This window comes from Gavialis gangeticus, unplaced genomic scaffold (assembly GCF_001723915.1).
Source record: "Gavialis gangeticus isolate Ggan-Ray unplaced genomic scaffold, GavGan_comp1, whole genome shotgun sequence".
Lineage (NCBI taxonomy): Eukaryota > Metazoa > Chordata > Crocodylia > Gavialidae > Gavialis > Gavialis gangeticus.
The window spans coordinates 24,370,022-24,397,728 of NW_017728994.1; the positions used below are offsets into that span (position 1 = coordinate 24,370,022).

General features: G+C 38.2%; 1 protein-coding gene across 2 annotated transcripts in view; it reads right to left on the bottom strand.

Annotated features, from left to right (window-relative positions):
* The window catches only part of ADK (adenosine kinase), a 713,431-nt gene that overhangs the window by 75,683 nt on the left and 610,041 nt on the right, over positions 1-27,707 (bottom strand). For both annotated transcript variants that reach the window (XM_019502383.1, XM_019502384.1), the window contains exons 8-9: positions 11,841-11,876; positions 4,424-4,538 (exon numbers count right to left, since the gene is read on the bottom strand). In XM_019502383.1, coding sequence (XP_019357928.1) covers positions 4,424-4,538; positions 11,841-11,876 — 151 coding nt within the window. The remainder of the gene's footprint in view (positions 1-4,423; positions 4,539-11,840; positions 11,877-27,707) is intronic.

Consider the following 27,707-nt stretch of genomic DNA (forward strand, 5'->3'; position numbering starts at 1 on the left):
GTAGGTCTTGTTTGACCAATCTCATTTCCTTTTATGACCTATGACTCTGTGACCCAGCACCTGGACAAGGGAGAAGAGAATGATGTCATATGTCTTGACTTTAAAAAAGCCTTTGATCTGGTAACCCATGATCACCTCTTAGCAAAACTGGCCAATTGCAGCCTCGGCTTCACCATGGTCCGCTGGCTGGGGAATTGGCTCCATGGTTGGGCCCACAGGGTGGTGGTTGATGGAAGTCAATCGTCATGGTGCCCTGGGACCAGTGGGGTCCCTCAAGGCTCTGTCCTTTGGCCTATACTATTCAACATCTTCATTAATGATGTGGACATTGGTGTCAGAAGCGGACTGGCCAAGTTTGCCAACAACACCAAACTTTGGGGGAAAGCATCCACACCTGAGGACAGGAGGGTGATCCAGGCTGACCTAGACAGGTTCAGGAAATGGGTGGGCAGACGAGAACCTGATGGTGTTTAACACTGAAAAATGCAAGATTATCCACCTTGGGAGGAAAAAGCCACAGGATGCTTATAGGCTCGGCAGTGCTACGCTGGCTAGCACTACGGACAAAAGGGACTTGGGAGTCATGACTGACCACAAGATGAACATGAGCCATCAATGTAATGCTGCACCTAGTAAAGTGAGCAAAACACTGGCTTGTATCCATAGAAGCTTCTCAAGCAAATCCCAGGACGTCGTTCTCCCGTTGTACTCGGCCTTGACAAGGCCACAGCTGGAATACTGCATCCAGTTTTGAGCTCCACAATTCAAAAAGGATGTGGAGAAGCTTAAGAGAGTGCAGAGGACAGCCATGCACATGATCAGAGGTCAGGAAAACAGACCTTAGGATGAGAGGCTGAGAGCTATGGGACTCTTCAGCCTGAAAAAGCGCAGGCTCAGGGGTGATCTGGTGGCTGCCTGTAAGTTTATAAGGGGTGCTCACCAGCATCTGGGGTAATGTCTGTCCACCAGAGCGCCCCAAGGGATGACCAGGTTGAATGGTCACAAACTCCTCCATGACCGTTTCAGGCTGGACATAAGGAAGAACTTCTTTACTGTCTGAGCCCCCAAGGTCTGTAATAGCCTGCTGCCAGAGGTGGTTCAAGCACCTACTTTGAATGCCTTCAATAGAAATTTGGATGTTTATCTTGCTGGGATCCTATGACCCCCGCTGACTTCCCGCCCCTGGGGCAGCGGGCTGGACTCAAAGATCTTCCAAGGTCCCTTCCAGCAATAACGTCTATGAAGTCTATGAAGTTATAAGTAGAGCTGACAATGACACCTGCAGTTAAAGTGACTCAACACTTTCCATTAAAAGGATTTGTCTTATCAAGAAAATATACTAGCAAAATTATAATTGTATGACTACAGTTAAGCAAACTAATGTCCCCAGCAGACAGACTTATTCTAGATTATGATAATCCACACAGAGCTGTATTTGTACAGTTCTTGTTATAAATTTCTCCATACAGATAAAAACTTTGACTCTATTTTTGGTTATTTTTGCTAAACATTAACCATTGAACTGAAACTTTTATGGTAGACATCTGCTCCAAATTGTATTTTTTAAGTTCAGCAAAAATAATTCAGCTGTGAATGATGTTAAAGACAATACATTATTTTTCACAAGGTAATTCCTAGAATTGTTATGATGCTATAGAGAAAAGAGCTGAAATTTGGAGGGGATGCTCTGGCAGTAGAGAGGTGCCTTTTGCTTTCCCCAGGATTATCTATTCAAATAAGCCAAAATAACCTGCATATACTAATTGTCTCTAGGTAGTGGCAGGCAACTGAAGTCAGCCTGCTGCCCCCACATACAGCTTCTATGTGAAAAACCTGCAGTACATATTCTGTCTCCAGAAAGTATGCTGAGATGCTCACAGCACAACTTTTGCTGTAATCATTCCTACCAGAAAGAGCAGCTTTCATGGTGAAGGTAACTATTACTGATAGCAAGGAGACAGTCTCTTGTGTGCCCCTGGTGCTCCTTATGATGAGGCAGTAAATTTTTCTTATTTTGGGATGAAAAGAATTTAAGCAGACTAAGTGATTTATCCAGAAATTGTTGCAGTATTGCTAATGAGCGCAGCAGAAGAAAGGGTAGAAGTAAAAAAGTCAGTTCCATGAGTAGTTAGAACCTAAGGTTCACAGGTGGTGGAAGAAATCAAAACTGTTGGATTTACTTTGGCTTTTAGGCTTCTTTTTCTGACCTAGTAACCCAACTAAATTGAAGTCCTCTTGTCATGCTCAGTTGGACATGATCTGACAAAACAAATGTTACTGCAGCACAAAGTTGAAGCTCTCTACAAGTAAACCCAAATCCATGTCCAGATAACCACCCTTCTGTCCTTGCAAGCATTCTTTTAATCTAGGAATGACCTCTTCTTGAGTATTTCACCTCCTCAATAAAGCATGAGAATAAACTGCACCACAACCATGCTTTAAAAAAATGTTTTAGCTGTCTCCTATGAAGAGAGGTTTGACTTTTTACACTGGTAACAATAGTGAAGTGCAGCAGTCTTTCCAACAATCATTTATAAACAGTCTACAATGCAGGTTTTAAAGCACAACAAGCCCTAATTAGTGTTGAAATAAGTATGTTAGCACTGCCCTATGCCATTCTATGGTGTCACTATATGCTAAATTAAGGGACACATTTTCCTTTTTCTTTCATTAGTATTTTAATGCGAGGAGGCAGGAAAAGGCTGATCCATATTCAAGAAGAGAGGAGGGGGAAAAACAATAACAAATTGGTATCTCTTTTGAGAATTGCCCCACAGGCCAAGCATTTTTATGTTCTTAATCATTATTAAATGACTTAACATGACACACAGAGCCTGGCAAATGATTGCATCCTGACATGAGAACGAATTACAAATGAAATGAAAGATCAAGCTGTATTAGAGGACTGCCTCTGGGAAATGAAAATCTTTAATTCTCTTTTATTATTGACATTTATTTGGCTGCCATGAATAACAACATAGCAAAGAGATTCAGCTATGCTTGCACACTGAATAGCTTATCCCAGGGCTCAGAACTGCCTTAACATTTATCATGTTTGCTTTTGTAGCTGACACCACTGCATACACTCTCTATCCATCTTGCATTTATCATGCACATAAAGTGCATTCTCTAATTTAAGTTCATTTTCATAGGGAACAAACAGCTAAGATTAGCAAGTGTCAGTCCTCAAATAAGCTCCCAGTTGTAAAAATATCAAAGAATGGATTAATGGATTTGTTAACAACTCCAGTTTAAGGAATATAATAAATTCAGAGTGAAAATTAAATAAGAACACAGGAGGTTTAAATGTAAGATTTAGGTTTACCAGCATTATTACTAACATGTAGAAAAACATTATATACTGCTCTTTTTCAGCCAGCTGTACAAAGCTCCAGTAGGGCACCTCCATATGGTTCATTCGAATATTGCAGTGATTTTCTTGAAGTGACACCATCATCTTTATAATACAAAAATCCTATCCAACTTTTAACCTATTCTTTTTTTTAGAACAGGTTGAGCCTAACAAAACCAGTACAGAAATAATTTAGAGAAATAATTCAAACTCTTGCCAACTGTAAGGCAGTGACACATCTACTTCTTTCCTGGTCCTGCAGTCAAAGGCCCAAGTATTTTCTGGGGAATAAGTAAGGACTGAACTCTTAAGGTACAGAGCACCTTCAACTCTTGTTATTGTTAAAGGGAGGGAATCGGCCCTTAGTCAATATCTTATCTTGTGCAAAACTGAATGACTAAAATAGTTTGCCACAGCATATGTAGTAATAGTAGTATTTAGTGTGAAAACACAGGTCGACAAAATGAAAGAAACTGTCAAAAGACAGGCAGCCATGTTTTATAATGTTTAAATCTGTGGTGTACATCATCGTTTCAGAAGCAGAAGCCACTTGCAGCCCAGCTAGAACACTTCCCCCCGCCACCTATTCCTTTGAGAATAGAAGAGAAGACAGCTGACAAAAGCAAGAAACAAGGCTTTTTGCTCAAAGCAAAAAAAAGACTGGAAATTCATTTAGTACTGGATTTTACTTCCGTATTTTCACAAACGTTTAAGTGTACTATACAGTTGTCACAGCTACTCTCACCAATATCACATGTTCTTGTTTACAGCAAAGATGGCTATACAGATAAAATCTGAAGTAATAAAAAATCAAAGTAAAACCATTTGAAATAATGCATTAGATCTATGTCATAAAAAGAACTTAATAACTAAATTTTTAGGCATTCCTGTGAAATATTAACTTCTCAAAGTCAGGACATGCAAGAAGTTAAAAATAGAACAGATGTGAGAAACATTGATTTAAGATATCAAATACATTTGAATACCATTTAACCATTATAATTTGTAAACCTCATGCATGATTAATCACAGTCATCTACTGTGTGCAGCAGTATAGTCTAAAAAGTATACCTGTAGCCATTATAGTGTTATCTTTCCCTTGGGTGAAGACTACAATTCGTTGCCTTTTAGGGTTCACCTTTGGCAGGGCTTGTGTCTTCCGGGCTATCTCTTCAATGTCTTCAGTCTATTAATAGTAAGAGAGAAAATTCTTGTAGCTAGCACAGCAGAGAAGTGGAAGATTAGATCTTTATTAGCAGATCAAAGATTTATCTTCCTAGGACAAGATATAAAATAGACTTTATTGTTTGTTGAGAGAGATTTTTTAAAAGGAAGAATATTTAAAGGTTTATGTTGTATCATGAGGCCATTGTCTTTAATCTTGGAAGTTATACTGGAGCAATACCAATTCCTACACTTCAAACCCTAAAAAAAGTATTACAGAGCATTTTCTAATTGGCAATTGCTAGTAATTTTCCCTGCTACTGGATATATTCTAACCTTGCCTGCCATAAAATTAAAAATAACATAAAGAAGAGAATAACTTGGAAAAAACTCAGGGCTTGATTCTCTTCCTTTTTAGGCTGGTGTAACCCCACTGATTACAATGGAATTACTGCTGATTTACATTAATGTAGAAGACTTATATCTTTAGCGATTTTCCACATGCTTTTAAAGTGATTACATCTTTAGAGAATACTGTAGGTATGTAGGAACAGAAACTGGCAGACTGAATTGAGACACTTGTCCCTGCATTCCAGGATCTTACCTCTGAGAATGGCCAGCAACATATACAGTACTTCATTTGGATGTAAGCAACCCTGTAATGGACAGTTAAGGAATGATGTGCCTTTGAGGAGATTATGTTCCTAACCCCATCTGTTCTGAAGCATGAGGGTTTTTCTTCCCAATTTTTTTCTTTTTCTTTTCTTTTCTTTTCTTTTATCTAATCTAATCTAATCTAATCTAAATGCAGCTGTTCTCAGTATCTCTACAAACATATCATTCTTTTTAAAATCATACAACACTAAGCTTTCAGTCATAAAGCTATCTGGGTGTCAACAAGTTACACAAATTAACCACCTGATGTGAAAAATTGTTTCTTTTTATCACTTACCCATTTGTTGCTTTTCAATTTCACTGAATGCCCCCTTATTCTTTTATTATGAGAGAATAAATAATATATATTTGCACAATAAAATTTATTATATCTCTTCTTATCATTTTCTCTCTATACTATCCAGTCCCATTCTTTTCAATCTGCTTCATATGAAAGAACTGAAACTGAACACAGGACAGATTTGATGGGGATGTATATAATACATCCCCAGCAAATAATAATAATGTATATAATAGCATTATAATATTTCACCATTATTTACAGTCCTCTTCTTCATCAAATCTATTTTTTAAAATAATCATTACCTACCGGGCAGAGGTTTTCATTAAGCTGTCCACAGTAGTTTCCTCAAGACTTTTACTTGGATACTTGCAGTAAATTTAACTCAGTTTATTTCTTCCATTCTTTGTTCTTTTGTCAATTCATAGTGAATTCATTTTTTTCCTAATTTTGTTAGATCCTTCAACATTCTTTATAGTATTCTCTAATATTGGGTAACCTAAATAATTTTAGGTCAATTTTGCCTCAATCACAAGAGTAGTATCTTAAGGCACAATTACTTTATAGGGCCTTCACTACTCTACATATGCCAGAAATACTTTTCTGTTGATGTATCTATACCACCTTTCCAAATAAACTAAGTCGATAAACACAGTCTTCTGTTGGCATAGCTACATCCACACCAGGGCTAGGGACAGAAATTATAAATAAACCAGTATAAGTGATTGGAAACCAGTTCAAACCAGTAACACAATAGAAGTTCAGTGCGCATAAACTACTTTCAAAATGGCTGAAACTGGTTTACGGTAAACCTGGATGGATCAAACTTATTTGATTTAAGTGAAATCAGTTTATTGAACTTCTGTCCCAGTTCCTCTCCAGATTCAAGTTAACTCAGTCCCCTAGCATTCCAGGATGCTTTGCACCTCCCCCGCAAACCCACCCTCACAGGGTTGGTAGGTTAGCCTTTGCCCAAGCTGTCCCCTCCGGCTGAGCAGGGAGGAGTGCTCCAGCACCCCCCAGTTTCTGTCCTGAGCCACTGCAGGTATGTGGCTACATTTCCAGAATCAAAAGTAACCGTCTGTTCACTTGCTTATCAGTTCAATCTATTCAGTTTAAACTAACCTGTGAAAACTGAATCGATTCAGCCTCAGGCTTTTTGACTGTCTGTACTTAGCTCAGGAGTTTGGCAACATGTGATTTTTTTTCTCACTGTTAGAAAAGAGCTATGTCAGCAGAACTTTGTATTGTAGACCAAGCTTTATTTTTAGTCTATTCCCACTGATTTACCAATGACTTCAATGACATTATTCACAGAGTAAGGCAATATTTAATAGGAGTAAGGTCTGCAGAAGCTGTCTGCAATCTAGCGTCTCTATTCAGTTCCTTTTAGAACATTAATATCTGTCATTAAACAACATCAGTCCTAGTATGTAATCTTGATACATTCTACTTAATATTTTATCATGAGGAAAATCAATTATTTTTTCAAGTTTGCTTTCTGATTCTTAGCCAGTTTCTTCTGTTGGCAATAATTTTTCTCTCCCTATATTCTCTTGTGAAGGGCTTTGACAAAAAAATTTGAAAATCTAAATTACTTGTGTTGATTATTTCTTCTTTATCAAATATTTTATTGGCAAGATTAAGGAATTTTAGTCACAAATTGTTTCTTATGGAACAAGCATGATGACATAATTACCAGAACATTATTGCTCATTTAGGCATTTTATGATTCTGTTTGTAATTATATGGCAACAAGTATTCCTTATATTAAATTAAGTACCACTGGTCCGTAATTCCATAGATTACTTTTAGTGTAACTTTTAAACATAAGTAGAACATTTGCCATCCTGTGAAATAACAGTTGATTTTGATAAGAGATTGCATGTTTTCCTCAGCCTCTCACTCACCTAATTCTTAAAGTTGTTGAGAAGTCTGTCATGCATACTATTCAGTCTTGGTAGTTTGTTACTTCTTAGCTTATGTTGTTGGAAATTTCCTTTGTTTTATGTTGCAATTTTTGACAGTACCTTAGCTTTACTATTTAAAAACAGTAGATCTGGGTTAGGTGTCTCCCAATATCTGCCATAGTGAAAACTAATGCAAGGAGATTGTATATACCCTCTGCAACATAGTTATCCTCATCTTAATACTCCATGACCTCTCTCATAGTCCAGTGCACCCATTCATCTTCATGTTTCCTGCTTCTGAAATAAATTTTTAAATAATGTATTCTTACTTAGTGGTATGTATATGGCAATGCACTCTTTAAATTTTTCTCTCACACCTGACAATCTCCACATAACATTTACATCTGTCATAGCTAATGTTCTTTCCCATGTATATGCCTTGGACAGGATGTCTAACTTTTCTAGGACACCATTCATCTGGAATTTTACCTGGACACTTAAACCATAGAGACTAGGAATCCATTCTTTCTCTTCTTGCTTCTTCTTCTTCTTTGGCATATGCTTATCTTCACTAGCATTTCTATAATGCTTAAACAGCTATCAAACTGGCTCTAAAGATTTTCATTTCCTCACTTTTGACCTTTGGACTTCTTTACTTAGATTTACCATTTCAAGAAATATGTTCCTTTCTAATGTTTAGTCAGTTGGTAGATGTGTGTAGTAGTTTCCATTTTGGTGTTGAACCAGTTAAGTATTAATGCTACCAATGAACCAAATAAGCAAGTGGTTGAGCTGTGCCTGAATGACCATTTAAGTGTCTTTGTGCAGTGGTACTATCCCACTGCTTGCTGTAGCTTTCTAATTCAGTACAGACTTCTAAGATCATGGTAAAAGTATTATTTAGACCAGCATAGTAAATAAAATTATTAATTACAATTATTAACTATTTGGAAACTGTACCCTTTTAAAACTGTACTCTTTGTTTAAATCCTGTTCTTAATGTCTGCAATCTCATGGACACGTTACACAAGTTTAAAGAATGACCTCCTGCTAGTGGAGTATGCTGTCTAGGTGATCCACAGTGGGAGCTCTTTAGCTGGCTCTGCATTATCAATTCCTCTTGACAGCTGCTAGAGTTTCCAAAAATGTTCCAGAGTGGAAAATATGTGTTTTTAGATGTCTGCATTATCTATAGAGAATAGCTGTTGTGTGTAAAGGTTGCTATTAGCCTCCAAGATGCACGTTACCCCATTTTATTACATACCCTATTCATATCTGGTTCTAAGATCAGAGCTGACCCCTAAATTATTCTATGAAGGTATAATACTTGCTAAGTTTAATGATTTTTAGGACATTGTCAGCCTTTACACAGGACCAACAAACAGTAATTCAATCTTTATGTTCTCTGAACCACACTCCAGCGAACCATTTAGCTCACCAGAATATGGAGCTACCATTGCCTATGGAATGAGATTTTAGAGCTATGCATGAAGCTATGATCACTATTGGATAAAGCACTGACGTCAGAGGGAGCACACACTCATTTAGCAAATTTCTTCATAGAGCAAGACATTTCACAGAGTAAGGAGGTACAGATGTGCTTCTGGCACAGAGTGAACATTAGACATAACTTTCTACCTACAATTACTATAAATGAATGTGGGTCAGGAGATAAGGGGAGGAAACAGTGGCCTTAGAATACAGTGATGGATGAAAACTCATTTGAAGTTTTCTTTCAGTGTGATGGAAGAACATCTATGTGAGGAACTAGAACTGGGAGGCATCCAAAACATCCTTCAAGCATAATCTTTCTTATCAACATTTTTGATATTTGTATCATAGAGGTACGGATCCTCCCCTGCCTCTTGCTCAAAGGCACATGGTATTTCCTTGTGTAAGTGTAACTGTCTTAAGAATAACTTCATTGCATTTCTTTTTCTTCAGTGTATGTGTGTATATATATGTATAAAAGCACTGGGTCTAACAGAAGTAGCAAATGCTTTTAACAATTTGGAGCTAGAATTGCAGCAGATATGAAAAATTCTGGTTAAACTAATTTTCAATGCTAAAAGAACCTTTTGAAAATTTTAGGTAAAGTATCTTAATTTAAAATTCCTAATAGGTTGTCATTTAAATCAGGTACCAACAATTTTCTATCACCTACTTGAAAAAAAAACACTCCTGCTTTTTGCTTTGCCCAGCTCCAGTTCTTATCTCACTTTCCAGTACTCTGCGAGATGTCTCTTCACACTGAAAATTACTGAATCCATTTTGGAGATTAAGATTTTTTTCTTCTTCTTTTTTTTAAATATTAAAAATTCACAAAGAGACCAGATAGTTAGAATGTCATATATTGGGTTGGGTTTGACCTTTTTTAGTAGCTAAACAATGCTAATTTTTCCACATATTATGGCATGCTTACAGATAGTTCATGCATTTCTTTTTGTATTAGACATGTTTCTAAACCTTTTTAGTTTACACTGTACTTTAGTAACAGTACAAAACCTTCCAGCAAGTATGTCCAAATTACTCTGTGCTATCCAAAGCAAGTTCTGAGGGCATTCTAAAATAGCAGCATCTTGGCGCACCTTATTCCAGTTTGGCTCTCAAATATGCGTTACATTTTATTATTAATGAAACATCTAATTGAGGATAGTTCACTTTCCCTTAATATCCCTTCTTAGTGATGGGATTCTATTTCAAGTCATAAAGAAAGAAACAATACAATGGACACTTATCAAATCTGATACATCTCTGTCAGCAAACTTGACATGCAAGTTGTTGCCAAGCAAGGGGGTAATAAGAGATAAGATCATAATCATTCTGCACTTTACTGATATGCTGTAATCAAATGTGGCAGACTGAGGATGTTCAGAAGAAACTGTGTTAGAATCTCTAAGCAAGCACTAATGGAAAGGTTAATATGATGGTGGTTAGCAGACACCAGCAAAAGCAGTTTGTCACTAGGACTGAATTTAAACCAGGCACATTCAAAGTCTTTAGCTCAAGGGGGCAATAAAAATATAGAATGGGTATGCTTAATACACTACTTCCTCTCTTTTTTATTGTCTAGCTACTACCAGGTCCCAATAATTTGTTATGCTATATGTTATATTTGGAACCATCTGTGAAATTAATTCATTTGACAGAATAAACTGAAAGCATATTTTTATGCTAACAATATAGATTATACAAATGAAAACTGACAGTGATAAAAAGTCTAGATTTCTACACAGCGGCCAATAGAATTTATGATTCCTAAAATGAAATGGGGCAGCCCACAGTTTTAATATCCAAAACACTGATGGCATTGAGGGAATGGTCTTAAAGAAACCAAATTTGGGCAACCAAAATCTGTAATTTTGTCCCTTATGTTCTGCATATAATCATCCCACAGAAAAGTGGCATGCTCTAAAATTAATATATGGGGTCCAAACTGTGCTGCGCCCATTATTAATGAAATGGGAGCTAAAGAGTCAACCCCTTAGCCATACATTTGCACTGCAAACATACCATTTAAGATGAGTTTGATTCTCATGAACACTTACACAAAGGGATTAACATGACCTCTGTTCTGCAATTTAGATTTCAGTAGGAACATAATCAGTAAAATTAGTACAGTTGTTGTCACATTAATTATGGTGTTTAAGATCTGCATATTTGTAGATAGTACCATAAACCTATAATTGATAGCTCTCCTGATCAAGTTATCTAAATTTAACTGATGAGAAACTATTGAAAAGGCTTAGACACTCAAATTAATACATAAAGATGATCAAGTCAACATCAAAAGCTCTGAAAATCATTGCAAAATCAGCCATGTTTACTTCAAGAAAGCAAGTGTTAGTTGAAAGGGGAGTGTACATTTTTGAGAACACAGATGGAAAACACCAACTTGTCTATGTTTTGAAACAAAAATCCTCACGACTCTCCTAAAAGACTGTTTGTAGAAGCAGGGCTTACATCAATCAGTTGCTAACAATTTTATATACAACCTGTCTAAAAGTCATTTGCATAATGATAATCTTCATGTGGCAGGGTTTAAGTTATTTAAACGGTGTTATATTTCACTATTTAGTCTTGCTTCACCACTGCTTTAGCAGTGAATCCTTATGGAGTGTAATGCAGCTAATGAGGTAGCTTTTTAACTGAACAAACTGACAGGTCCCATATCTGCAGAGGCAGCTTGAAACCGTGCCCAACCTCTCGGCTTCCCAAGAGGCTTTTCAGAATTCAATAAATAACATCTGTAGGCGATGTTGGGTGCAGACCTAGCAGAGTGCGTCATAACACTGAGCTGGCAGAACAAAGAAACCATGACGACTGCCAAGTTTCCATGGCAACCGCTGCGAGGCTTGGAGAGTATAATAGCACATCAATCATTGTCCAAAAGAACTTCATTATCAGCAAGAAAAAAACCTTTAGGATCTGTTTAGTGTGCAATTGTGGGTTAACTCACCTCAAAGCCTTGCTCTCTAGCAAAAGTGGCAGCTTCCTGAAATAATAAAAAAAGAACAGTTAATTATAAAGTGCTAGATAATGAAGAAATAACACATTTTGAAACTCATTCAGGCAGTCTTCTTTTTACACAATTATCTCAATATACCCATATACAGTTGTTCAGTTTTGATACTTGCACCAAAAGGCTCCCCCCGCCAGCAAGACAGCAGGATAATGTCAACACACTCCACAAGTTCAAATGGGAAGGTGTAATGCATGTTTTTCTCCAAGCTAGCAAACTTACTTCTGGTTATAGGACTTTAATAAGTGGAGGCTACTATTTCAAACCAAGACACTTTTCCTTAAGACACATTCTTAATTAAAAACACATCCTGTCCCCTACTTGTGCATTATACCTCAGGGTACACAGGTTATTAAGCTATTAAAAAAAAACATTTGCCATCTACTATGCATTAGAAAAAAGGATTACATGCTATTTTAACAAAATGTGATCAAACCTTTGTGGCAGGATCAGATGAGCATTTTAATGCCTGATGTCTTAATCACAGCTTTAGGCAGTCTAACTATGTTCCTTTCCTCAAAGAACAGAAGAAACATCAGGCTATGAGAGTGTCCTCGTTTCTTATTTATAGTAATTGCTCCTATTATATCTTTTGTTTTTAAATGAAAGCAGAGGCAGAGAGGATGGTAGCAATGTTATTTCCCCATCCATCTTTTTCTTTACATGAACAAATATCACAGATAAATATTCTTCCAAATGAACTTTGCCAAGTAATATTAATAGATGGATTGCATTTAAACTGGAACAGAGAGTTAATCCAGCTAAACTAGAACAACTACTTAAGGGAGTGTGCCTAGGCATACTGTCTGTATCCTTAAGACACTTTTTGGTAATACTTCATTTTAAAGCAATGCACTGGAGAGAAAATACACATATGTGAACCTATATAATCTCTGATTTTTTTACCAATATGAGAATTTGAATTGGGTACAATTGATTATTACAATAGTAAATTGAGGTTAATAAAATGTGATAAGCTGAAAAGCACAACTCCTCAGGCTTCTCACTGCAGAAGCATAAGCCTGACCGGGTTAGCCTTAGCTGATGTTGACAGAAAAACTGAATCACAGTCCTGACAATTGGGTGTGGGCAAGGTTAGCCACTTTGACAATTTACTTACAATAGAATTCCTTCTTGTACATCACAGTCAATGACATTTGTTAGCCAGGCTGTCGAGGAAGAGTATAGGATTCAAAAATATCATGCAGTGTTTTCCTAAACCAGCATGTGATTAACAAACCCTATGCTCATATGAAAAAGGAGCCTAACAAGCCTCCGCTATAGTGATGCATTTACAGTGAACTGCAATATAATCAGAATAGGATAATATAGGACTGGACACAGAAAAAGAAAAAAATGAGAAAAATAGGGGAGTAATAAGCTATGTTCAGAATATGAAAGCAAATTGAAAACCATATATTGTAGCCAGATTATTTTTTTAACAACAGTTTTTAGTCACACAATTGAAATAGGAAGCTATACTGATCTATCCTAAGGGGCCTTCATTAATGCCCCAGTGCAACAAGACATTAACATCCATGTTAAACTATTGTTTGGCCAGGAAACTGGGTATCAATGTGCTCTTACATATCAATGTGCAAAAGGCAAACTATTCCAGCTAACAGCTTTTTTATTTCCTTCATAAGACAGAGACTTTAGAAAATTCATCCTAATTTTCTGTACCCGAGCATCCTCATATAGTACATCCAAGCTTGGCCCTTCCACAAACTTTACAAAAGCACTTGCATACTACTTGAAAAATATATTATCTTCTGATTTTCCCTCCTATAACTATATCTTTTAGTTTGGTCTGCTACCCCTACAGCTACATGAGTGATGGTAGCTGGTTTATAAAACCACACATTTTCCTGAAAAGTATCTCTGATCAAAAGACATTTGAAGGCATCACAGAGCAACAGCAATCTTTCTTTCCTCCACCCGTGTCAATGAAACCATCAAAATAATCCTTGAACACTTTGTCTCAGGGATTCTGGGCTTGATCCTGTAACTTCCTATGAAGCAGCATCTCTCTGCATCACATCTTTTAAAGTACAATTCTAACACTATAGCCTTCAAATACAAAAGATAGTGAAGCTCAGAATGTGAGTTTGGGGATTGCAGCTTGGGTCTGTAGAATGGTGAGAAATGTTAGGCAGGTCCCAAATAGTAGGGACAGTTCAAAGTAAATTAACCAGACAAAAGCGAGGAAGACCTTTTACTGTCTATTCACAATAAGAGTGAGAAAAGGAAACAAGCAGTCCCCATCTGTGCTGCCCCAGGGCACCTCACACTGAGCTTCACATATCTGATAAAGTAGTCAGGTTAAAATCTAAGCAGCTGTAACATGTGGAGACTGCTAGAGTTACCAAAGCCAGGCAGGGCGTTTCCCAATGCAGGTGATAATCAGTACAACAATCACTATATTTACAGGCTTTCCATTTTATATGTGACATTAAGAATCAAGAAGAAGGAGGGATGAAGGAAATAAACAACCTACACAGAGGCTTTAAAGCTCCCCGGAGAATGCAGCATTTTCATTCATGCGTGACATGCGACAACAGCAAAGCAAAACAGCGACAGAACAGAATTTTCTTAGGAGGCTCAATTTCACATCAGTAGTTCTTTCAGTTTTGATAAACTTTCAGCATTATGCACTCATTTTCCCTCTTAAGCAACTAAACTTGTCATAACCGTTTCCCATTGTTGTCTATAACATAATATTTTCTTTCACAAAAAGCCATTTCCACCCTTCAAATTAGATATATATTTATAACCCTCCCACTTCCATCTATAACATATTTGTATTTCACATCACAGTAAGTTTATTACTGTACAGCCTCAAAATTCATGGAACTAGTTTAACAATTAGAAAGCTTTATTTGCATCCCCATTCTGGCAAAAAGCATTCCTTAAAAGTATGTGGAAATTCACACTGTATGGAAACTGTGTACAGAGCTGTTTAATGTGCGTAACATTCTGTCACTAAAGTTAACACACACCCTCTTTTGGCACAACACTGAGCAGTTTACACAGGAAAGGGAAGATAAACTAAAAAGATAACAATAAAAAGAAGACAACTTCCTTTAGTAGCAAGTATTGTGTGTATTCTGGAACACCCTTCCTATCTTAAAACCGTTTATACTCTTGAATGCATTTTATTGTTGTTAGCACCTCAGTATTTAAGTGGGGCTTTTTATAATCTAGGCTAAGGCTAATTGTATTGTGTTTCAGAGGTGTAATAACCAGGCTTTGTGCCTTGGGTAGTGGTGATGACAGCTCCCAGGCCATTGGCCTGCAGTTCTTGCACCTCCTTGTTCTTGGACACCCCAGGCTGGTGCTCCAGTCACCTACCCCTCATTATGCTACTGCTGCAGCTGGTTAAATTCTGAAACATTTTATAACCAATAATAGAAAATTATTTGTTCATGAGTAAATAAAAACGTCCACCAAATTCAGGATTCATTAGCCTCTCCATTGCTATCAGTATCCATTAACACTTTGCGCTTTAAGAACATTATGATTATAGCTAGGTTCAGACATTCAAAAAGCAGGGGGTGGAATCAATCTAAGTTACACCATTTTCTGAAAGCAGTGTAGTTTAGGTTGGTAGAAAACAGAACACATATTCATGCTTTGGTAAAGGGGTTAAATCTTAGATTGCGTTCTACCATTTTTAAACCAATCTATCTACATGTGCTGAACTTCTGTTGTCTTATGAGTATAGACCAGTTTCCGATCACTTATACCAGTAAAAGTGTAATGTCTGTACCTGTCCTGTATGTTCTGTTTGCCATGATGAACATAAGCAAAACAATGTATTATTCTCAGTACATCCAGGGTTGTTTTTTTGGGTGGTGTCAAGAATTGATGATGATTTAATCAAATAATTCCCCAAATGGTAACAAATTGCAGGCTGGAATAAATTTAATTTGTGTAGGCCAACATAAAACTCAAAGTACTATACAACATTTAAAACTATGTATTCCTGAAATAAGCTGACAAAGGCCTTTCAAAAAGCAGCACCAACAATATTGTCCATAATATGTATTTTAACCTTTATATAGGCAAAAACAACAATGTAAACCAAATTTGCATTTCATAGCTGAAACCATCAACTCATAAAGAAATGATAAAACAGCAGGACAACAGTGATACTCTTGCACTTGAATGCATCTTCTATAATTACACAAGATAACAAACACAGGAGGTACACAAACTAATGTGTCCCCAAAAATCCTTGGAGGGGGAAACAGTTCGCTGTATGCCATATAACTCAATTACTTTGTGCAGTGTTGCTCCATGCTGCTCTCATCGTTTTGCCTGGATAAACAAAATAAAGGAGGGTAAAGAGGGTAGGGGACAGAACACTGACAATTCCTGAGGCAGTTCTTACTGCAGAAGTTGAGAGTCTTCTATAGCTACCAGGGAAGACCAGGTGAATGAATAAATAAATAAAGCCACATTTGCATTTTCCACCTTAATTTCCTGAAACTTTATTGACCACCTTGCTATGACGAAGGAATAGGCTGATGGATTCATCTCATTCCATATGTGCATTGAAGCCACTAGAATGGAATAGTTGCTCTGTATAGAGATACCTTTTTTAAATCCAAGTGGATTATCTCACCAAAACCTTTTGAGGATTCATTCATAGGAGAAAAGGCAACAAAAGACCACTGGGATCCTTCCACACTTGAGTCTGCAGCTGATAGAACTGTTTGCTCACTGTATCACTCCCAAACCACTTTTTGAATGGTGCCTCCTTTATATCTCCTGAAATGCACAGTTTGTCCAAATAGTTCATTCTGTTTCAAACTTCTACACTTTATCCTCAAGTTTTCTTTTCCTAGCTTTGGGTTACTGGTCTCTCTACCACCAATTTCTAAGAGTTTGGCATTATTATTTTCTTCCATTTATATTGTTTCCTGGAAAGTAAAGATTAGGATCACCTCCTCAGGGGCTTCCTCTTTTTCACCAGTATAATCATTTAGGCTGCTCTCTTTCCAACTAATTTTCCTTTAATGGTTGTATAACTTTCCATCTTTTTACATACACTTACATTTTACCTTGTTTTCTGCAATTAAATGCTAGTGACATAAACCCAACTCATCTAAAGGCAACAGAAAGAAAGAATATAGTGTAATTAAGGATGCAGATAAGAGTTTTTTAATGTAAATAATGCACACTGCTAGATGCAATGTCATTTTGTGTAAGTGAGCTTTTTGTTAGATGAGGTTTAGATAATTCAAGTTTTACTATTCTGATGATACTCTATTTTTGTGCTAGATGCTTCAAAAACATATCCCTGAAATAGACATTTTAATTTACTGTTTCCCAGAATAGACAATCTGTGTAAAACAATTTCTAAGAAATAAAAAAGGCACTTGGGGGCATGAGGGGGAGGGTCACATTGGCTTATACAGGTATCACACATGTACCTGTACTCGGAAATTGTCTACAGATGTTGTAAACTATGATAGAAAAAAGAAAACACCTGCTTCTTTCAGGAAATCCTCCTCTAGCCAGTACCAACAGCCTTCTACCACTTGGATTAATTCCTACATGCACATAACACTGTTTTCTTCACCCTCACTCTTTGTGTTAGTTACACATAAATAACAAAACTGTCTATTCCCAGTTTACAATCTGGCTGGCTGCTCCCTTTGTTTGCATTCTGCCCTCCAAGGGTGCTGAGCACCTCTGACTTCAGTGCTGGTGCTCAGCACTTCTGAAAATCAGACACGTGTGTGTGTGCAAGTGTGCGTGTGCTTAGGCCCCTTTCTTTTTTATGGAAGAAGGTAACTTGCCTAGCACTTAGGTAGAAACCTGGTTGCTAATGATATTTTTGTCAAGAGCACCATGAGATCCTTTCCTGTGCCTTTCTTGTAACAGGCTCATCACTGTATAAGAGTTAAACTTGTCTTTGAGTAGGGGGAGAAGTTTTTATTAAATATCTCTGTGAGTTCTGCCACATTTTCAACTCTTTCAGTTTCAGGCCTGGAAATGGCATCTGTCTTAAGGATTAGAATGGACAGCGGCTTTTTGATTGCCATGTCTGAAATATAACAAAGGCATTATACATATATCATTAACTCAATGGCATACTTCTTGGTAGGTGTTTTCTTATATCAAACCCAACTAATTATGCAGCACTTAAAAGCACAGCAATATGATTTTGCTTTCCTATATGTGTACTTCACCTATATATTTTATCTACATTGTGTGCTCATTTTATTACCTCTGCTGTCCTCAAAGGAAATAAAGTAATAGCAGATCATACATTTTAACATGACAAATTAGTACTATTCAAGACCTATGATAAATCTAATACCAGGTAGATGGGTGTAATACCATGAATGTAGTCATGGCGATCACAGGCTACTATATTTACCTAAATTCAAAATGTCCTTGAATTTAATTTGACCCCCGCCAATAATTAGATTCCACATATGGAAAATTAATCTATATTAGATGTTACAGTGGACAACATCCACACCAGACCCTATTTTGCCCGGCTTTGTAGAAACATGCAGAGTGCAGGAAAAAAGGATTCAATGTTTTTTTATCCAGATCTTCCAAAAGTTCATGGATGAGTTTCAGTCCCTGACTAGATCCATTCACCTCAAGATGTTAAATATGTGCTGGAGGGTTTTCATGGTGGGGGCATGGTGGAGGGCAGGGGGAAAACTCCCTAGGAAGCAGAGTAAAGGCATGAGTCAGTTCTGTATGCAGGGGCGTCACAGCCCAGTGCCTAAGAAGGTATTTCTAGCTGTTCCCGTTCCTCCTGTTAATAGAGTAGATAAAGGCTGAGGCATTCCCTGACAGCACAGTAGCGCCTGTTGGAATGCTTTCTTGTATGCAGACTGGCACACTGCATGCTAGCTTTTAAAGGAAGGAGTTTGCCACTGGGATGGGGGCAGTCAAGTGTGCCAGCTTCTGTGAGTGACAGTGTGGGATGCCAGGCAGGTCGCCCTTCCCAAGCACTCCTACTTCCTGCCCGGCCTCCCTAGTGTCTCCATGATGCCCCCACCCTAGGGGCTCCTACTCACCCCCACAACTCTGATGCCTCCAATCATGCCATCTCTACCCCAACCCATCTCCAGCCTTGCCCCCACCCGCCTTGCCTCCCCGTCTCAGCACAGACCGCCACATACCTCCTCTCCCCAACTCCCAACTCTACAGCTCCACTGTAGTTGCACCACCCATTCCTGTCCTGCCCAGGACCATGCAGCACTAGCCTATCTGCAAGGCAAGCAGCTGTTAGGCAGGTAATGTCCAGGACACAGCAGCAGTACGTGGCTGAGGTGGGGGGGAAAGAAGGGACCACAGAGGCTCCTATGGGCTACAGAGCCCCAAGGCACTGCTTCTTGCAGGAAGCCAAGTCACATTCCTACTCAGACCCCAGGTGGCACTGCTCTGCTGAGTCTGATACTCAATTCTAGGATGAAGCTTTTCCCTACACATGTTGAACGGGGAAAAGCCTAGTCTTGGAATTGAGTAAATATGGTATATCAAAGAAGGAAGGTACATAATATGGAAGGTCAGCTCAAGATCAGCTCAAGAGCAGTTAAGATGGGCACTATACTGATTTTACATCTAGATAGGTCCTTTAAAACAAGATTTCTATGAAACATCATCAGGGTACATGTAGCACTCTGACATTTAAGAAAGAATGGAGGTATACTCTATAGGACAAATGCTTTAGGACCTCTGCCAGTTTACTTTAGTTGAGGCTATGCCACTATATATTTTCTTGAATGGCAAGGGTATGGTTATTGCAACTAGTGATGAGGATATACATTTTTTCAATCAATCCACTTTGAAACAATTACCAATAGTTACAGCATAGAACATCCAGACTTTTCTTGCAACTGAGCTTAAGTTGGCTTTCTTTTCAGGTCCGATGGTGCCATGTTCTATTGTGTCAAAACCATACAATCTCCTACACCTTTATAAAAACTAGTGATTTCCAGTAGTATTCAGGGAGCAGCAGGGGAGGAACGTAGTTCTAGAAATATTTTTTAGCACTTTAAAAAGGGACAAATGCGAACTTGGAAGGCAACAAAGAAAGAGAAGGAAAACATCAGCATATCTTTTGAAACAAATAAGTATATGATAAAATTCTAAAGTTGGATTCATGTTTAAGGATGCTTCATGGGAAGCACAGGGCTTAAAAATAATCTGCCCCTTGATAAGCATGAGAGGTGCTTCTGAAGGAGGATTCTGAGCAGGAGTATACATCTGTTCAGCTTTTCAGATGCAAGATCAATAAACACTGGTCACAAGCTGAATAGCCTCTGCAGAGAGCCTGAGAATCATCACTGCAGTCTCTAAAGAAGGATATACCCATTTATGTTTATTACAAAAGAGAGCATGGCTACTATCAACAGGACAGCTAGATTACCAAAGAAATAGTGACCTTCTTTAATTTTTCTCTAAGTAGTGGAAAACCCAGAATTACCTTAATTAGAAGAGGTCTGTGGGTTTAGATGTTACATTGTTTAGGCTGTTTACAGATGTTTAAAAACAAAAACAAAAACGTGCTTTACAGAAAAAGTAGTGCATTAGTTCGACCTACTCTGCAGCATCTGTATAGCTTGGACATTTCAGTGGGGCTTTTGGTGCTTTTACCTAGTAGCTGATTCAATCAGCTTTTAGATAAAAGCACCAAAAAAGCCCCATTAAAACATCTGATCTATACAGACATTGGGTGAGCCGTGTCCAGTTAACGCGATACCTCTTCTGGGCATGTGCTGGGCTCAGCGTGGGAGCACACCAATTTTAAAGTAAAGTACCATTTTGTTTTTTGTTTTTTTCAATGTCTGTAAGCAGCCATAATGTCTGAGTATTGTTACAGACCCTGATCAATATATAAATGAAACTTGTTTCACCAAGTGGGGAAAAAAGGAGGGAAAAACAGCAGTTCAGAACAAGTGAGAATACTACCTCAGATAAAAGCGTAATGTGCAAAGTGGGTCCTATAAGCAGGTATTATTTCTGATGCTACAGTTAGAAAAGAGTTAAACTTTTGTGTTTCCCATCTCTTTCCTGGGTTCCAGCACCAGAACCTTTACCACCCATATATTATTAACAATTGTTTTCTTATTGAGATTACTACTAGAATTGTAGTTGCTGCCAGAATCTTTTGGCCAAAAAAAAAAAGCAAAAGAAAATCACTGAGAGTCAGAGAGCTAATATGCCATTACAAAGTCTGCAACAGCTGCAGCAGTTATACGCCTCTGAGCCATTTTGAAATTTTATGATGGATAAAGAGCTATTACTTATAGCTCTACCTTCCATCCTAATGTAAAGAAATGCACTAAGTATACTTCCTTCCATTGTATCTCTATTTATATGTTGCTGGTATCAAATTAGCTACACTGAATTACTTTAAACTGTCTCCTTGTCTATATAAATGTGTCTGCTTCATTATCAAAAATAGAAACATACTGATGAGAAAAAAGGGGAAAAGATAAAAGGTGCCTTGTTTAATCACCAAATCAAGTGAACAGAATAAAGATGAAAAAAAATATGTTAAAATCAAGTGGATGGTTGGGAGGTGGGAGAGAGAAGGTTTTTATACACATACAAAAAATGAAAGATGTGCAGGCTTTTGAAGTCTGTAATGCTGCCCCTTGGATGCTCTCAGCCTGTAATCGGAAACCTCCTGTACTAACTTCCTGGCTGAGGGATGCCAAACAGAAATAAAAGACTGCATCATTTTCAACAAGGCCTTCTGTGATTGCTGCCACTCAAACAGGACTGAAATCATTGAGAAGACATTCTCATTCAGCAATTCTAAGTGAAGAGAATAATCAGGTGTTTCTGAAACTGCTGCAGTATAGAAGGACTTGCAGATCACATATTGTCTAGTGAGTAGCGAAAAGGTTAATAGATTTTTAGCAGTAAAATTGAGATGTTTGATATACTTCACTTTGTGTGATGTCATGTGCAGCCCTTTAGAATTATAACTAATAGCTATGAAATCGAGAACCCTATAAACAACAGGGGTGAATGATCACATAATTATTTTCATGTGCTAGGTCTGAACTGCTCAGCTATCTCCTACTAAAGAAAATAAAATTGATCACCCTGTCCATCAGCAGTAGTGCTTTTTGTTGATATTAACATAACTGATTTTACTTTTTAAAGTTAGTTGAATTCAGTAGATTTGTATAATGTACAGTTTGTTGTTCCAGTGTATATTAATTGAACAAGACTGTATCTTTTTCATAGCTGTCTCTGAAAACCCTACTTCATGATTATGACTTCCACTGCACTGTGCTGGTTACTATAAATGCTCCATGCAAGGATACCTAAGCTCTCAGTGGTCATTCTCAGTTAACTATTGAAAAACAGCAGTTCCAGGTAATGACAAATCTCAGAATCAACTCTAAACCCAATTCTGACAGAAGCTTCTTATGTTATCTTAGGCAAATTAATTTCTGCCTCAGTTTCCTCATCTGTAAAACAAAGATCTAATTAACCTATCTGAAAATGAGGTTGAGGGTTACTGGAGACTTGTAAGATCCTTTTAAAATATGTAAAGCATAGAGGCACAAAGTAGTAAGTATTTAAGTATCTTTAAAAAAAGAAAAAAGAACTTGAACTTGAAATGGGCCTCAGCCTGGAGCTGAATTCAGGGTTTTGGTTTGAGACTAGCTTTAGGTTTAGGTCCAACTGTAATTTTCATTATTTTAACCTTCAAAAAATTCACGTGTTGAAACAAAGGATTACATGCACTTTCTAAACAGGAAATAAGTTTGCCAGAACTGAGAACTGTAATGCATAAACCTCTCAGTGGGTGCATCTACAGATTTAATTAGTGCAGCATGATAAACTCTGGCGAAGTTCGCACCTGTACGTGTGCACTTAGGAGCAGTTAATAATAATAAAAAAATAACTTAAAGAAAGTGTAGATCTCCACATGCTTTAAAGAGATTTCATTATTTCTATTTTGCAGATGAAGGAAACAAACAGATGGAGCATTGAGGTGATTTGCCTAAAACGAGAGAAGTCTGGTTTAAGATTTGTAGTGGAGTTGGGACTATAAACCAGGTCTCCTCACTTCATAATCTTCCAACATTCCCATTGCTCCACTCGGTGGGCCTGCCAGGAAACAATTTACAAATGTGCAAATATTAATATATCATCAGAAGAAAACTGTGTTAATGGCATAAAAAATTCAGGGCAATAACAAATTAATAATGAAGGGCACCAATGTAACAAAGCCAATAATCTTTCTGAAGAGGGTCCTAAAGCTGCTGTTTTGAACCTTTGAGTCAGAGAAGAATTCAACAAAAGCAAGTAATAACACCATATTGGCTATTAAATTAAAAGAATGTGAAAAATATGATTGAAAACCCCCACGTTAAGGAGATGCTTATTTAAATTGTGGCACAAGCAGCAGCTTTTAGCAAGTTAAGAGGGAACCAATTTTTTTCTAGATACTAGGATGTACTGCAATAATGCAAAGGAGGCCTGGGCCCTCTTTTGTGCTAGACACATAATGATACAGTGCCTGCCCCAAATGGCTCACCTGTAGAGATGTAAACAATGAGAGGGAACCAAAGGATCAGGGATGGGAAAAGATCACACAGAAGTATAGTTAGGGACAGGAAGAACTATACAGGAAGTCACATAAGGAATTGCACTGGTATAGCATAGGTATGTTGTGACTTCTGTCCAGTTTCTCTTGGTGGAAAGAACAGCATTTAAACGGACTACCACATAGGTTTTCTTCAAGGTTTTGTGAAGAACTGCATTTTATCTGGCAAATTATTTCTCCTGAGTCAATATATTGCTACCAGTTTGGGCCAGATTTGAAAGTAAAAGGTTCTGCATCTTGGTATCAGCTTCTTCAGCCATCCATCCCTGTTCTTGATTTGAACTCAATAATTAACCTTTTTTTAAAAAAATGGCTTCAGTACAAAGATAATGTCTCTATCCTGTTAGCTGGTTTTGCCAATATGCTCTTGAAAGGAAAAGGGGAATACTTGCAGAGAAATGGAGAACGGCATCCCTCAGCTAAAAAGGAAATAAGGAGCTTCTCACCATCTGATTTTCAATGTGCTTGACTCTCACCAGGAAAGATGCATTGTAAATTATAAAATGGAAAAAAAAACTTGAATCACTGCTTGGAGGGGAAAAAAATTAACTGATTTACATTTCAACTCTACAATTGTATCCCCTTAACATTAACTTTCTACATGAAAATGCACATAATCTTTTACCTGTAGTTACATGTACTAAACTTTGGACTATATCAGATTTATGATTTTATGTAATGTATGTTCTTTCACCTGGCATGTTATTCTGAGGAGCTCTGCTCTAAAATGCACTGTATTTTTGAAGATATGTGGCAATATGCATCATACTTTCAACACTAAAATCCTGTCCATAGTGCTTTGAATTCCTCCTCTCAAGCCAACTTTTGATAATCCTTTACTTTCCAAAAGCACAGCATTTTTTAAAAATTAAATTAAGTAGAACCTATGTGGAATTTTACATATTCCTTACCTTTGCCCTGATGTGCACGTACCCTTCATCAAATCTTACTAGTTTAATCAAACATCTCATTCTGCAGACCACTTCATAAAAAAACCCAAAACCTATTCTCATGGGTCCACAACCACTAAAACCTTACAACCTGCTTCACAAAATTTTTCATTCTGATGACCACATAGCCTAGAAGGATCCTGAAGACTACCCATTCTCTGTGGACAGCTGCTTTAGATAGCTTCCTTAAATCATCATTCCTTGTAGGCAGTTTTCATTTAATTTCCCGTAAGTATGAAATGGCTTTCTTTTATTAATCTTTTAATTGTATAATTTCTATTTACTGTCAAAAATACTAATACCTGTTCATAAAGTATCATAAGATCACTTTTTCCCACTATTCTTAAGTGTAACAAATAACAACATTATACTAAATGATTTTGCAGACTGAAAATCCATGCAAACCCTAAGCTGAAAATGAAACATTTGGCCCAATTCATATAAAAATATTATGGATTTCCTAGATAAGCAGGCAGAGATTCACTATGAAGAAGATGAGCTAAATCCAAACTCTTTCAATTTGGGTTAGGATCTGGATTAGTGTTATTACAGAAGGAGAGCTCTGAACTTTGACTAAGCAAGAAAACCACTGCTGTTGTATTAACTAGTCAGCTGCATTGTAGAGTGGAACAGATTCATGGAGCTACTGTTCCTGAACTTGTGTTGTATATATACATGACCTGTCTGCCCCCTCCATACCAGTGCTTTCTAGATTTCAAAGCTTCTCTCCACACACTTACCACTCAAGGACTATACAGATTTGATACAGCATGCTTAGTCTACACCAAATCACCATTCGAGTTTCAGATAATTGCTGTGCCATGGAATTTGCCAAGATCTAGAAGGTAACTTGATTATAGGGTTATATTACAGGAAAGCAAATCCACAAAAGCAACCACCATTTTACCCCTTAATGGTTAACAGTTGGACATTATGCAGAAGACACTGTGTGAAAGGTGCCACTTTTTCTAAATAATATTGAACTAGTTTGTTTTAAACCTGGCACATGTCCAAAGCACATATGGAACATTAAATGTAACCATAAAATTGTGTGTGCCAGATTTAACAAGGGTCCTAAGCTCTAATTTATATATTCTGCATTTTGCTGGAAGACTAGCTACATTTGATAAAGCTACCTCAAACGAACTCTGTTCTCCTAACACTTACACCTCACACATCTGGTTTTGTAATGTAATGTTGAGTAAGAGAGCCAAGTAATGCAGATCTTGTTTGTATTATGTGCAATTGTTTTTCTGTCCTGGATCTCCTAGGGTGATTAGAATGCACTGAAGATATCAAAGAAGATGTATATTCAACTGAAGAACAAGAAACTGGTTGTTCTCTGCCCCATCAATGAGATTGCTACACCTGATCTCTTAAGAACGTGAATGATGTGCCCTATTTACTCGATTAGAAGATGAGGCTTTTCCTCCCATGTAACATGGGGGAAAAAGCTCCTTGCCTTACAATTGAGTAAGAGGCAATAGTGCCATGGAGCTGGTCAACATGCCATGGCAGGGGGTTGGACTTGATGATCTGCTCAGGTCCCTTCCGACCCTAGAAACTATGAAACTATGAAACATGGTCCCATAGCAGCAGCATGAGCTCCCTGACATTGCTGCTATAAGGCTGAGCTAGAACAGCAATGCTGGCTCCACATGACTGCCATGGGGAAGGCTGAAGCCATGTTCTGTGTCCTAGGTTACAGCAGGGATGAGGCCTGCGGGTGCAGAGCAAAGGTAAGTGGAAAGGGTGGGGACTGAGGGGCAGGCAGGTTGGTGGGAGGAGGGAGACTATTGGCGGGGGGGGGATGGTAGGAAGGGGGATTAGGGACCTGAGGCCACAGGTGGCAAAAGCAGAGTGGAGAAGGTAGGAGGATGGAACAGCAGGAGGAGGAAAGTGTGGTTCCCTTATTTAATGGGGGAAGCAATCTAGTGACAGATGATTCAGAAAAGGCTGAAGTACTCAATACCTTTTTCACCTCAGTCTTCATATCCAAGGTCAGCTTCCAGACTACTGCACCTGGCAGCAAAGTTTGGGGAGGAGGTGAGTAGCCAACAGTGGTGAAAGAACAGGTCATGGACTATTTAGAAAAGCTGGATTTGTAAAAGTCCATGGGACCGGATGTGATGCACCCAAGGGGTTTTGAGGAAGTTGGCTGATGTGACTGCAGAGCCGCTAGCCATTATCTTTGAAAACTCATAGTAATTGGGAGAGGTCCTGGATGATTGGAAAAGGGCAAATATAGTGCCCATCTTTAAGAATGGGAAGGAGGATCTGGGGAACTACAGACTGGACAGCTTCACCACAGTCCCTGAAAAATCATGAAGCAGGTCCTCAAGAAATCTATTTCTAAGCACTTGGAGGAGAAGAAGGTGATTAGGAACAGTCAGCATGGATTCACCAAGGACAACTCATACCTGACCAACCTGATTGCCTTCTATGATAAGATGATTGGCTTAGTGGATGCAGGAAGAGCAGTGGACATGATATACCTAGGCTTCAGCAAGGCTTTTTATATGATCTCCCACAAGCGGAGGCTGGGGGCTGGGATTTGGTGGATGCCTACAACCTTGTTAGGGGAGATCAGCAGCAAATAGGAAGGGTCCTATTCCCCACAGCAGCACCTGGGGTGACAAGGAACAATGGCTAGAAGCTGCTGGAGAATAGGTTCAGGTTAGAGATTAGGAGGCACTATTTCACTGTTAGGGTAGCTAGGATCTGGAACCAACTTACTAGGGAAGTGGTCCTCACTCCTACCTTGGGTAAATTCAAAAAGAGGTTGGATGAGCACCGGTCTGGGGTTGTGTGATCCCAGCATGTGCTCCAGCCAGTGGTGGGGGGTTAGACTAGATCTATTCAGGTCCCTTCTGACCCCTAACTACTATGACACTATTACATTATAATTTCCTTGCAAACAAGCTAAGGAGGAATGGACTGTATGGTGGAGAGAAAACTGGCTGGATCACTGGGCTCAAAGGGTCTTAAATCAATTGCTCAATGTCTTTAAACTAGCATCGCCGGGGGAGGGGGCCGCAGGAAGATGAGGAGACACCACCCGAGCAAGACAGATGATAAATGCAAAGAGTGCCCAGGTAAGAAACAGGGGTCCAAACAGTCTCCCAAATCTGGGGGTGGCACACGCAACTAGGCAGGGCCTTAAATGCCTATATACCAATGTTCGTAGTATGGGCAATAAGCAGCAGGAACTCGTCCTCAGAATAGCCAGTTCAGACCCAGACATAA